This window comes from Salvia splendens, chromosome 5 (assembly GCF_004379255.2).
Source record: "Salvia splendens isolate huo1 chromosome 5, SspV2, whole genome shotgun sequence".
NCBI lineage: Eukaryota > Viridiplantae > Streptophyta > Magnoliopsida > Lamiales > Lamiaceae > Salvia > Salvia splendens.
The window spans coordinates 22,332,787-22,344,975 of record NC_056036.1 but is presented as its reverse complement, the minus strand read 5'-3'; the positions used below and the strand labels follow the sequence as shown (position 1 = coordinate 22,344,975).

General features: G+C 43.2%; 1 protein-coding gene across 13 annotated transcripts; it reads left to right on the top strand.

The window, feature by feature from the left end:
- The first annotated feature begins 3,283 nt into the window (after nt 1-3,283).
- On the top strand, nt 3,284-11,854 carry LOC121805079 (protein MODIFIER OF SNC1 1-like). 13 transcript variants are annotated; one of them, XM_042204841.1, is made up of 11 exons: nt 3,284-3,535; nt 4,169-4,248; nt 5,361-5,436; nt 5,835-6,052; nt 6,208-6,580; nt 6,771-6,873; nt 7,245-7,313; nt 7,384-8,653; nt 8,749-9,016; nt 9,100-9,772; nt 9,854-11,854. In XM_042204841.1, coding segments are annotated over exons 2-11 (4,674 nt in total). In that variant the 5' UTR covers nt 3,284-3,535; nt 4,169-4,246; the 3' UTR covers nt 11,476-11,854. The 13 variants fall into 13 exon arrangements, with proteins under 13 accessions (XP_042060775.1, XP_042060776.1, XP_042060769.1 ...); XM_042204842.1 differs by having other exon boundaries at nt 3,285-3,535; nt 7,384-7,770; nt 7,897-8,653; nt 9,100-11,854; XM_042204845.1 differs by having other exon boundaries at nt 3,286-3,535; nt 4,169-4,589; nt 5,835-5,915; nt 6,008-6,052; nt 9,100-11,854.
- The last annotated feature ends 335 nt before the right edge of the window (nt 11,855-12,189 follow it).

Below are 12,189 nucleotides of genomic sequence, written 5' to 3'. Positions count from 1 at the left end.
CAACAACCAAAAGCAAATAGCGTATTGGGAGCGCATCGCTGATCGCTACAACGAGGCCAAGCCGTCGGCCGCCTACAAGCGTCATAGGGAGCAGCTCCGCAAGCACTGGATCAGGTGAAGAAGCAGGTCAATTTGTTCTCGTCGGAGTATGAGAAGTGCTTGAGGGAGCAGGGCAGCGGCGAGAGTTTGACTGATGTGCGCGATAGAGCGCTTGCGTCGTACATTTCATTGTACGACGATTTCAATCATTACAACTCCTGGCTCCTCTTGAAGGACATGCATAAGTTCCAGGGAGGGATTCTGCCCCTATCTGCTGCGGCGAAGAGGACGAAGAACACCGCCGCCGGTGATTATACTAGCAGCGACAACGGCGCACCTCCGATGGACCTCAACCAGCCGATGTACGAGGATGAGAGTTCCGGCACACCGATGTCCTCCCGACGTCCCATTGGCAGTAAGGCTGCCAAGAACAAGGGCAAGGCGAATGCGACATCCTCACAGGCCGCGGTCGCGGCCTTGACCCGACCCCGACCTCGGCTGTGGGACATGCCTATCAGATGACGTTGTTGGACACGCACCACGCCCTCATGGAGTGCGAGGACCCGAGCAAAGCCGAATACCTCAAGTGGATGATCGATGATCTACGCCGCAAGCTGGGAATGATGTAGAGTATGCTCTTCCTATTATCTGTAGTGAACTTGTTATTTATTTCTAACTCTTGTAACTTTTTTTAAATTAAGTAATGTAGGATTTGCCTTTAAATCGTGGTGTTTTTTTTTATTATTTTGCATGACATATTTGAAAATATAAAATTAATTAACAAAACAATAGTAAAAATTATAGTGCGGACTTTAGGGCGTCCCACTGCAGGTGGAAGGGTATAGGAGGATAAAATGATGACGTGGCGGAGCATAGGGCTGAAGCCATCACAATTCTGAAGCCATCCTCAAGGCCTTCTTGTGTTTGCCACAAACTTTGTTATGTATAGAAGACAAGTCAATAATCTCATAATACATAGTCAATATTCCAAACAGTCCCTTAGTTTAGGGATGATGAGGATGTAAGGGCACCCGCAACGCGTGCCGCCGGCGTTCCGCGTGCCGTTCCGCCGGAACGGTTTCGCCGCGGAACGCGTTGCGGCGCACCGTTCCGCTCCCATTCCGTTCCGCGTGCCGACGGCACGGAACGCGGCACGGCTTGTGCCGCCACGCGCTCGGGCGACGTGGTGCTCCCCGCTTCGTGCGTGCTTCCCACTCGCCGGCCCGCGAGTGGGACACGTCAGCGATGACGCAATAATTAATTAATTTTTTTAAAAATATATTTTTATTAAATTTTTTTTTTAAAACGGTCATATTACCGTTTTTAACTTTTTTTTTAATTTTTTTATTTTTATTTTATTTTCTTATTCTATAAATACACCTAATTATTACATTTCACACACAACTACACATCTACTCTTCCTAAACCAACATCAATTCCTCTCCAATTTTCTATTTCAATCTCCTTCACAAAATGTCCAGCGACGGGAATTACGGCGGTGGCGGCTCCAGTGGGTGGGATCTCAACGCGTTCGGCGATTGGGAGACCATGTACAACACACTAGGTGGTTCCGGGTCGTCGACGCCGGGCACCCAGGGGTCGGCGACGCCGGGTGGGTACCAACCACCCACTTTCGATGTGGATGCCTACGCTCGACCACCCGGCTCGCGGCTTTCTCAGGGTTTGTCCCAGATTCGGGAGGATATCCCCGTAGAACCCACCCAGGGAGGAAGCCGAGGCGGTGGAAGCTCTAGGGCTGCGTCTGAGGCACCCGAGGAGGAGGAGGAGGAGGAGGATCTGGGCCGGCATCCGTACAACAACGAAGAAACTAAGGCGGTGTACACCGCCTGGCTCACCGTCTCGTACGATCCCATCGTCGGGAACCAACAAGCCGCCAAGTGCTTCTGGGAAAAGGTCCGTGATGTCTACCACCAGACTAAGCCGAAAGGGGCCCGAAAGCGCAAATATACAATGCTCCGTGCTCACTTTGGCCGAGTCGACGCACAGGTCAAAAAATTTTGCGGCATCTACTCGGCCGAAGCGGCGAACTACCAAAGCGGAGCTTCGGGCGCAGACATTCTGAGGGCGGCTTTGCGCGTCTTCTACCAGGACACCGGTCTACAGTTCAAATATGTTGATATTTGGCAGCTCGTCAAGGACGAAGAAAGGTGGGCCGGCGGTGTCCGCTCGAGCTCGGGCTCAACCTCAAAGCGCACGAAGCACACGGCGAGCGGCCACTACTCGTCTGGTGACACCGGTGAGGCCAGCGAGGGTACACCGCAGGTGTTTGGGGGTACAGGGGATCCAACGCCCGACGAATACGGGGGATCCAGCCGTGGGCGCCGTCGGCCGCAAGGGACGAAGGCGGCGAAGACGACTAGAGCGAGGAAGGGCCGAGGCGAATCAAGCCAGTCGGCCTCGGGATCGGGCTCGCGGGGAGGCTCGGACACACTTACGGTGGCGTACAAGACCGCCACAATGGCGGACACTTCCCGCTTCTCGTACGCCCAATTCACGGCCTGGTGGAACGGAATTGTGTATATGGCAGCACAACTTGGCCTTCCGACTCCCCCTCAACCTCGACCGCCTCCGGAGGATGATTTGCCGGCGGAGTAGTTTTTTTATTTTCCCACGTTTAATTGTGTGTTTTTTATTTTGTGTTTTTTATGTTTTTAGGATTTTAATTGTGTGCTTTTTTTATTTTTTTTAAGTTTAAGTTGAATTTTTTTTTAATGTTGTGTGTTTTTTAATAAAGTGTGTTTGTTTTTTATTAAAGTGTGTTTATTTAAATTGAATTGGGTTGGAAATAAAAAAAATGAAATTGAATGAATAGTAATTTAAGGAACGGTTAAGGAACGAAGGGTTGCAGGTTCCGTTCCTTAGTTAAGGAATGGAGTAAAAAAGTACAGTGAGGCCCTCAAATAGTGGTTTAAGGAACGGTATAGGAACAACGTTGTGGATGGCCTAAGAATCACACAGATCGGCAACAAGTGAGCCAAAGAAAATGAATAGTTAATTATGCATTGGATAAATCATTAGTGTTTAAGTCTGAACAAGTCGTTGAATCATTATCCTCATACTTAATCTCAAATATATTCTGTCAATATCAAAATTTTTATAAATTGCAAAATTATAATAAATGAATCTTCAGATAATTAAGATATTTATAAAGATAGAGATCTAATTTATTTTAGTAAAAATTAAAATGGAAAGAACTCCATCGCAGTAGCCACTAACTATATAGTTTTATATTTTCAGTCGAACTTTCTCTCTCCTCCAATTTTTCTCTCTCCCCTTCTCCTCTGATCCTCTCTCGCCACCGCCTCCTCTCACCTTCCCTCCCCGCGATCAAGACGTCATCACCCTCTGCCGTCTCTATCATCTATCCGTATGTGTATATAAACTCCCACAACTATTTGCATTCCTTCCAATTTGTGAGTCTCGACTCTCCTGGATAGATACTTCGCAGATCCACCTGGCTTCGCTCCCTTACTCGGTTCGTTCGTTTAATATCTATGAATTTCGACTAATTCACCGATAATTTGTAGAAGAAGCTAGTTTAAAGATTAAATTTTGATCGAGCATTGGAAAAAAAGTATCTGGATTTAGGGTTTCAATATTTGGTACTTCAAAATTGTGGTGAGTTGTGCACGGGCAAATATAGTTGTATATGATGTATGTAATATCTGTGTGCTTGGATATATTTTTCTGCGGTCTTTGGCTGCTTGGGGCTAAAGGGTGAGGTACACAGGAGAAAATTATGAAGATTATTGTTTACTCCCACTGAGATCATGAGGCGTAGCTTGTTCGTTGCCATGTGATACGAGCTGATTTTCCATTGTGATTGTGATACTTGATATGTATAACTGCGTTCAGTAGAACCTGCGTATGGATAGTAGGATTTAGGTGTGATATCACATTATGTAGTAGGCTCAGTAGCTAATTATGTGTATCTGTGCTTTTTTGCTGGACTTTGAATCATTAGGGGAGTTGGAAGGTCTGAGGGAAGGATACGCTAAGTTAAACTATGAGTCATTTCGGATGACATACTTGAACAATATTTTCATTATTATTAGGACTTGGGAGTGCTAACATGTCTCCTTTTTACTACACGGCTCACTATGTGCAGGAGTTCCAATCCCTCCACAAATTTACCCACGAGAGTGAAGAACTACCTCCACAAATTTACCCACGAGAGTGAAGAACTATGTGGGAGTGCCACGGACTTGCTAACCTTGTCTTTTAGACAGAAATTTTATAAAATAAAATAACTGAGTTTGACACTGTTTTCATTGATTACCCATTTAAGTTCCTGTCATAGAGTTGTTTGTTTCTCTTTCTTGCCAGTCTTATAAAAGAAGAATATTTGTATTGTATTTAATTTATGAAATGTTTTATCCGCATGAATAATTCGGTTAAATTTTTTATTTTTTATTTCTAAAGATACTACGTATCCTTACATGGTTAATATTAGAGACCAGTTCATTATTGGTTATAATGTGATTCTCCAACTTTGACATTGGTGGAGCCACCTTATCATTCACTACCAGGTGGCGCCCCTCCTCAAATTTCTTCGCATAGTACTATTTTACTTTCTAGTTCTGCAATTTTGTTTTCTGAATTTCCCCACATATGCCTTATCCCAAATTCTCAGAAGTTCCTCACATATAATTTCTCCCTTTCCTATTTGTATTCCTGGCTCCGCCCCTGAACTTATATGTATATGTGGTAAATTCTACCCGAAGTCATCACACAGCAGTTGGCACACCGTTTAGGGTGGTCGGGTGGGTACTTTTTAAGGCTTATCGGGCATTCTTTTGCAAAGTTTAAACTTTAAGCTCACTAGAATTCTTAGGACGTGCTTCGGTCAAAGTGTGATATCTGATAGTACATGGTTTACAGCATTGATATATAATATGACTAATGAGACTCTTGAATTTTGATACTTGTCTAACCATGGAGAAAAAAATCCCAAGTTGTTTACTGATTTAAGTGTTACTGGTAGTAAAGAGTTAGTGTCCAGAGGGGTAGTCTGATGTCATTGTCAGCTACAGATGAGCTGTATAACAAGTTAACAACCCGTATAAAGTATAAACCATATTATATGTTGTTTTAACTAGTATTATTGTTGGTGATCTGTTAGTCTCATTATTTCTTGCACCTTGATTAGTCCCTCCCATCGTATATTTACCCTTTTTGTGGCCTTGCCTTTTCTATCAATCCATTTCATTGTACAAGGGACAAACATTTAAAGAATGCTTCCCCAGCCCCCATATTTTAGTTTGAACTTGTTCTTAATAAAGTTTTGTCTTGTCTTTTAGGCCACTGCAAGTTGTTTGGATGACATTGACACTTCGGTTGAACAATGAATTCAAGTATGTTGGCTGGAGAGCGGAGGTACTTAATGAGCCTTCCCTTTGTCATGTAGTTGAATGTCAAGGAATAGTATGTAGCACCCGTACTTTTTGGTAACCTAACCTTATATACTGCCAAGTGTAGAGACTCTTAATGTGTATGGCTAACTCATAAAGTGTCATTTGAAATGACTTCATTTTGCATTTTGCTATTATAGATTCCATAATAATTTACACTACTAATTTCCCGAGCCTTTACTTTTTTTTTACTTTAAGGAGAAAAACACTGCTAGATCTGACTCTGTTTCACGTATATTCCTGAAGTTTCTCTTGCCCTTCTAGTTTATTAAGTTTTGAAGGACATTGTGTTTTCCTATTTCTTTCAAGGAATTGGGTTTATTTGACCTATCCGCTGTCTTATTTTGACTTATTCCTTTGTAGATGGGCTTCTGGAAGAAGGGGTGGCATGACCGTGTTGGGGAAAGTTGCTGTTCCAAAACCAATAAACTTGCCAAGCCAACGGTATTGCATCCTGATCACCCAACCCATTTCTCATCCTTTCTTGTTCTTTCTTATTTCCTGTTTTCTAATAGCGTCTTTGATTTCATTTTAAGATTGGAGAATCATGGTTTGGATCCTAATGTTGAAATTGTTCCCAAGTGAGTGCTTCTTGTTGTTTGATACAGAAGCAACATTCTAGAGTTCTTAATCTGGAGCAGTTTCCTTTAAAAGTTTCTTGTATGCTAGAACTGTATCTTTGTATATCATTCAGCACTATTTTCCATGTAATTAATTGAGCTTTTGAGCTGAATAGGGGTACTGTTAGCTGGGGAAGCCGTTCATCTTCAGCTGGTTCAGGTCCATGGAACTCTTCATTATTGTCACCAAATGCTGATGGTGGCACTGTTTCACCTAGTCATCTCATTGGCCGCCCTTCATCAGGTGGAAGTGGTACACGACCATCATCCTCAGGCAGTGATAGAACTCATGATCATGTTCCAAATGCATGGTCTGCAAACTCTAGACCTTCATCTGCTTCTGGGACGTTGTCATCAAACCAGACATCATCATCATTGCGTCCTAGAAGTGCAGAAAACCAACCTAATAGCTCACAGCTTTCAAGATTCGCTGAGCCTGTGTCCAAATCTTCTGTAGCATGGGGTTCAAGTGGTACCGCAGAAAGATTGGTATGATTAATATGTTTTTCTTAGTCAGTTAGTCTTCATATCCAAATGAACTTATTTATGCAAATAGAAAACCCTTTGTGTATCCTTGTGAACGCCACGTTTCTTGCATTTTTCATGTGTACTATATGTTTGTAAGCATGATGTCTAAGCTATGCTAGACTTTGTTTTTGGTTCTGTATGTCATTTGCAGGGGGTGAAGTCCATGAAGGAGGATAGTTTCTCTCTGACTTCTGGAGACTTTCCAACCCTTGGTTCTGAGAAAGATAATTCAGTAAAAAATGTTGAAACAGAAGGTGATTGCATTAAATGAAATGATTATCTTCGTTCAGTATTAATGCTTTGTAGTGCTAAGATGATATATTCAGCTTATAATGACCCGACTGATTCTTTCACTTGTAATGCTGCTAATCTAGACACTACATCCCTTGACCATGTTATGCACAGATCATATCCTGCAGCCAATACTATTTTAGACACTTTTGGTCAGCCCTGTATTATGTCCAAATCCTATCCGTTACTCCCTAAAATATCTTACCATATTGCATTTCAAGTTTTTCATTGCTCTGGTTACATAGCTCTGATGTTTATAATTATATAGAAACTTGGTTTCTTTTTTTTAGGGCTTGAATTATGTTTTTATTTACCTGCCAACTTTGCTCTGCAGATAGCCGCCCTAGCTCTGCTTCTGGTAGAACAGCTCAGGCCAACAAAGATGGCAATATACCCCTTGCTGGTATGCTTTCTAATTTGTCATCTAATTTAGGTTGCCTAAAAAGATGCTCAGTGATTTTCTTTGAGTGCAGATGTCAAACATGGAACTGTCAATACATGGAGGGCAGAAACTACCCAACATGCTGAGGATGATATCCTTCCTAGCATGGAGAAGTGGCAAGGGGATCCCCATCAATATTATCCAAATACTGCCCCTCAGCAATTTGAGGGGTGGCATGGTCCTCCTATGAATGACCCATCTGGTGGTTGGTATGGGGGACGTCCTCGAGGTCCTGCTTTTGGGGCTCATGTCCCCCCTGGTGGCTTTCCGATGGAACCATTTCCTTATTATCGACCTCAAATTCCGCATCCACCTTTGGCAGGTTCCCAGCCAGCTCAGCAGCCGGGTCCTCGAGGACCCCACCCTAAAAATGGGGATTTATACAGGCAACAGATGCATGAGGCCTACCCTCGACCAGGTATGCAGTTTGGGCCTAATTTCTACCCAGGACCCCCAGGTCCCATGTGCTTTGAGGGTTACTATGGGCCACCTATGGGCTATTGCAACAATGAACGTGATATGCCTTATATGGGCATGCCAACAGGACCCCATATTTATAATGGTTACCCAGCCCCTGCTCCCGATAGAAGCAATTCTCAAGGTCGAGCTACTGCGCATGGCCCTAATGGAAAAACAATGCCAGAACAAGTGGAGGCCGGTCATTCAGGGCAAACACGCGGACCAAAAAGAGTTCCTGTAAACATCCATAATGAGTCTGAGGAGGAGGAAGGAGATCATTGGGAACATGTGCCACCTAATATTTCGCATCATGGGAATATTCGGTTTCCCACATCTTCTCAAAAGACTGAGTGGGGTGCGGAAGAGGTTCCAGAAGAATCTGTATCCACCAGGAGGATGGCACCAAATCAGAACCCTTCCAACAGTCGTGGAAATAGAATTCATTCAGCAAACCACATAAAAGTGAAGGCATTTGAGGGAATGTCCAATACTAAAGGACTTGAGGATAACTGGACAAATGGATCTGAAATTCCACCTTCTTTTCCTTCTGTTGTGCCTCAGTTAGCTGTTTCTAGTGAGAGACATACTGTACCAGATACAACAAAAAATGCAGCACTGCTACATAAAATTGATGGCTTAAATGCAAAATTTCGTGTTTCTGATGGATGGAGTGATTCCATGAATGCTGATATTAGAGAACAAGAAAAGACGGGGGCTCAAATAGTTGATTTGAAAGTTAATAATTGCACCAGGGAAGTTGGTAATGCTGCAGCTGCTGTAGCTTCTCATAGGATTACTGTTTCCAGAAACTCTGCTGCCCCCGATGAAGTGACTGTTCCTTGGTATGAAAGCATGATACATATATTTTTCAAACCATTTATTTGACTTTGAGTAAATACCGTTATGCTTATTGCATGATAATTAATTGATTTCACAGGAGATCATATCAAGGTGGGCATCCTAGAGTTGATTATCGTGGTAAAGGAAAGTTCAACAGCCAGGAAACTGATGGATGGCGGAGGAAGCCTCTCAGCAATGATTCCTCAAAGGCAGTTATAGCTTCAAACAATGAATCTACCCCACATATTCATTTTTGTGGCCCTAATATTGTTGGGGAGGCTTATGAGAATTCTACGATGGATCTGGTAGGAAATGCTGAAGGCGATTCGGCTGAAGTATGCGATTCTGCTGATATTCAGGCACAGGTTGATACTATGGATTCTTGTATTCCGCTCTACACTTAACTTTTTCACTTCTTTGTGACCATAAATATTTGTGCTGAAATCAGCGTGCCAAGATGAAAGAGTTAGCCAAGCAACGCTACCTGCAACTGCAGAAGGAAGAGGAAGAGCGAGTAAGGGAGCAGAAGGCCAAGGCTCTTGCTAAACTAGAAGAATTGGACCGCCGAAAACTATCAGGTGAAGCTTCAAACCAGAAGGCTGAAAGAACTCCGGTCATTGGTGACTTCGGGGTGGAACATCAAGAAGTGCATACAGTTATAGGCACTGTGATTGCTGAACTCAAGACTAATGAATCTGGCTTTAACTTAGTTTTGAGTCCTGCTGTTACTTCTGCGGGGACAGATAGCAACACAAATCAGGCTGGAGATTCGACTGAAGTGTCGAGGGACTTGCACATGCGGATACAACAAAAAGGTTTAGTGGAATCTAATGTGGCTCCTTTGTCTAGAATTGAAGACTCTGAGGATGGAAGTACTAAAAAAGTAGTATCACAACCAGATGATAGAGGAAACTCCAGACACAAGCGAGCAGGCTACAAACAGAAGCAGAATAATGTGTCGCAGAAAGCTGTATATAGCCCTACATTTGAGGTGCAAAAAGATAATACTCTTGCAGCTGTTGCTGATATGCATGAGCCTCCATCAAGTGACTCAAATGTGCTGAGCACATCCAATACCGTGGTTGAGCCATCATCCCAGCAGAGAAAGAGAATCAATCGGAGTAATAAATCTAAACCCAAACCCGAAGAAACACATAGTCTTTCTGCTTTACCACGAGTAACATCTAACATTACTCATGCAGATGAGTCACTTGACAACGGTGGATCTAATGATTTGGTGTCAAATTTGGGTGTGCCAATCTCAGCAGTGCATGAGCCTGATACAGCAGTGCACACTCGGGAGCACTCTTCTGTACCCAGTGAGGAATCCCAGAGCAAAGTATCGAGTCAGTGGAAACCAAATCGCAGAATTCCCAAAAATCAACAGGGCCATAGATTTACAGACAAGCATAGTGATACAGTTGTTTGGGCTCCTAAGGCTAAGGGTTCAGAAGAAGTGAGTCAAAAGACTCAAAACTCTCTGCAGGAATCTACTGATTCAGTAAAGAGTAATAATGTGGCACAGAATAGTTCGAAAGGCAAGAGGGCTGAAATGGAGAGATATGTTCCAAAGCCACAGCTGGCTCAGCAAGGAAATTCTCTGTCTTTGTCATCCTCAGTTAGTTCATCTAGATCAACTGAGGATGCTTCTGGGGAACAATTGGGGTCAGCTATTTCTGCAAATGTCAGGTCTAACTTGGAGATGAATGTGGGGGATAGCAGCCATAGCAAGAACAAAAAAGATCACGGGAGTTTGAAAAAACGTGGTTTGATAGATTCATCCGAGATGAAGAGCGTGCCTACTGGTCCAACAGATACTTCTCAAGTGAAGGCTGCCCGTTCTGCGCAATCTGAGCTTGTGCATTTTGGGAGAAGTGAATCAAATAGAGTGAATTCTGAAATCAAAATCTCTGGTGCCAACTATATGTCTGCAGATTCAACCTCAGCTGCCGTGAGCAAACATCCTTCAGTGAAAGATCAGGGTGCAACAGGCAGAGGAAAGAGACATCCGATAAGGGGTCCAAGAAGCAGTGGAAATAATCCTGATTTTGAGAACACTTTACATGGTGAAGTTGATGGAAGTTTGTCTTCAGTACCGGATGTGAACCAGATGGATAAATCTATTATTTCAAAAGAGAATCGTAGCTTTGGGGAGCGAACATCCACTCATTGGCAGCCCAAGTCCAGCCCAAGTTCTGCTAATCATCAAGGAAATAGAAACGGTGGAAGTGAATACATTACTTTGGAAACTAATAGGGTTCCGAGGAAGAGTGCTCCTCCGCATAAGATGCAAACATCGCTCCAACAGAATAGGGAGAGTAGCAACTCTAGCCAACCTCAGCTTCAGCCAGGCCAATCTGTTAACGTCAGAAGTAATGTGGCTGGTGATTCAGTTGCTCATCGCCTTCAAGACCTTGACAGAGAAAAGAAGCCTGCTACAGTAAAAGGAAGTGCTTACTCCCCAAACCAAGATCTAGTTGGCACTGGTGAATCATCTCTTACTAACACAGATGATCTGCTTGAGCACAATGTCACGTCAGGATCTAGGAGAACTGGAAGGCAAAACAGTCGGCCTGTTAGAGGCCATGAATCCCTTGGAGAATGGTCTTCAGAGCATGAAAACAGGTCACATAATGCCCCAGCATTCCGGGACAGGCAGAGGCAGAATGTGCACTTGGAGTACCAGCCTGTTGGACCTTTCAAGGCTCACAAACCTGAAAATGTGGAGGAGCTAGCGGATGGAGGAGCTGATACTGTGGACCAAAGGCACATGGAAAGAAGCCAGAGTCACTCCAAACGTGGAGGAAACTACTACAGGAAATAAAAGTGTCTCATTTCACGTAACCTGGTCAGGAGATGGGATTTACAAGATAATCTTCCAATTTGTTGCCTTTGCTTGATTAGGTATCTTCATTTTCTCTTGTCGTGATAAATAGAACGGTAGTTTATCTGTTAACAGGTGGCACGTGCACTGAGCAGCAGGATTAGAGGCCAGGTTAGGGCACGCACCTTTGAGGGATGCGGTATGTTAGATCGAGGAAATGAGACACGATAACCCATTTAAAAATTGTAACTGGTGCGCGATACACTGCAATGTGACGTATTTTCACATGCAGCATTTTGTGCATCTGGTAATCTAATGTGTGCCTGAGTGCAGGCCAAAAAAAAGGTTTAGAGAGTAGCATTCCATATTTTTGCTGGAACCTTTTCGTTGCGCTTGATGCTTTTATTTTTTTGCTAGTGATTACATTTGCATTTTTGATGCGCGTAGATGCACCTCATCGATATTTGAAGTGAAACGTCGCGATATGTGCACGGTTTCCCTATATCTCTCGAACTTTTGCTAACATTACTTGTAACCTATAAGTGCAATTTCTTGATTTTCTAACTTCCATCTAAGCGGTCAATATCCATAAAAAAGTTATGCAAAACTGTTATAAAAATGAAACATTTACTAAAATACAAAGGAGATTGTAATCTGAAACTGTTGAAATGATGTATGTACCAATGAATTCTCCAATTTTTCATTACTTATGGT

Coding starts and splice junctions, on each gene's coding strand:
- LOC121805079 (XM_042204835.1), top strand. Junction 7,314..7,383: donor TGGCAATATACCCCTTGCTG/GTATGCTTTCTA, acceptor CTTTGAGTGCAG/ATGTCAAACATGGAACTGTC. Junction 8,654..8,748: donor GATGAAGTGACTGTTCCTTG/GTATGAAAGCAT, acceptor TTGATTTCACAG/GAGATCATATCAAGGTGGGC.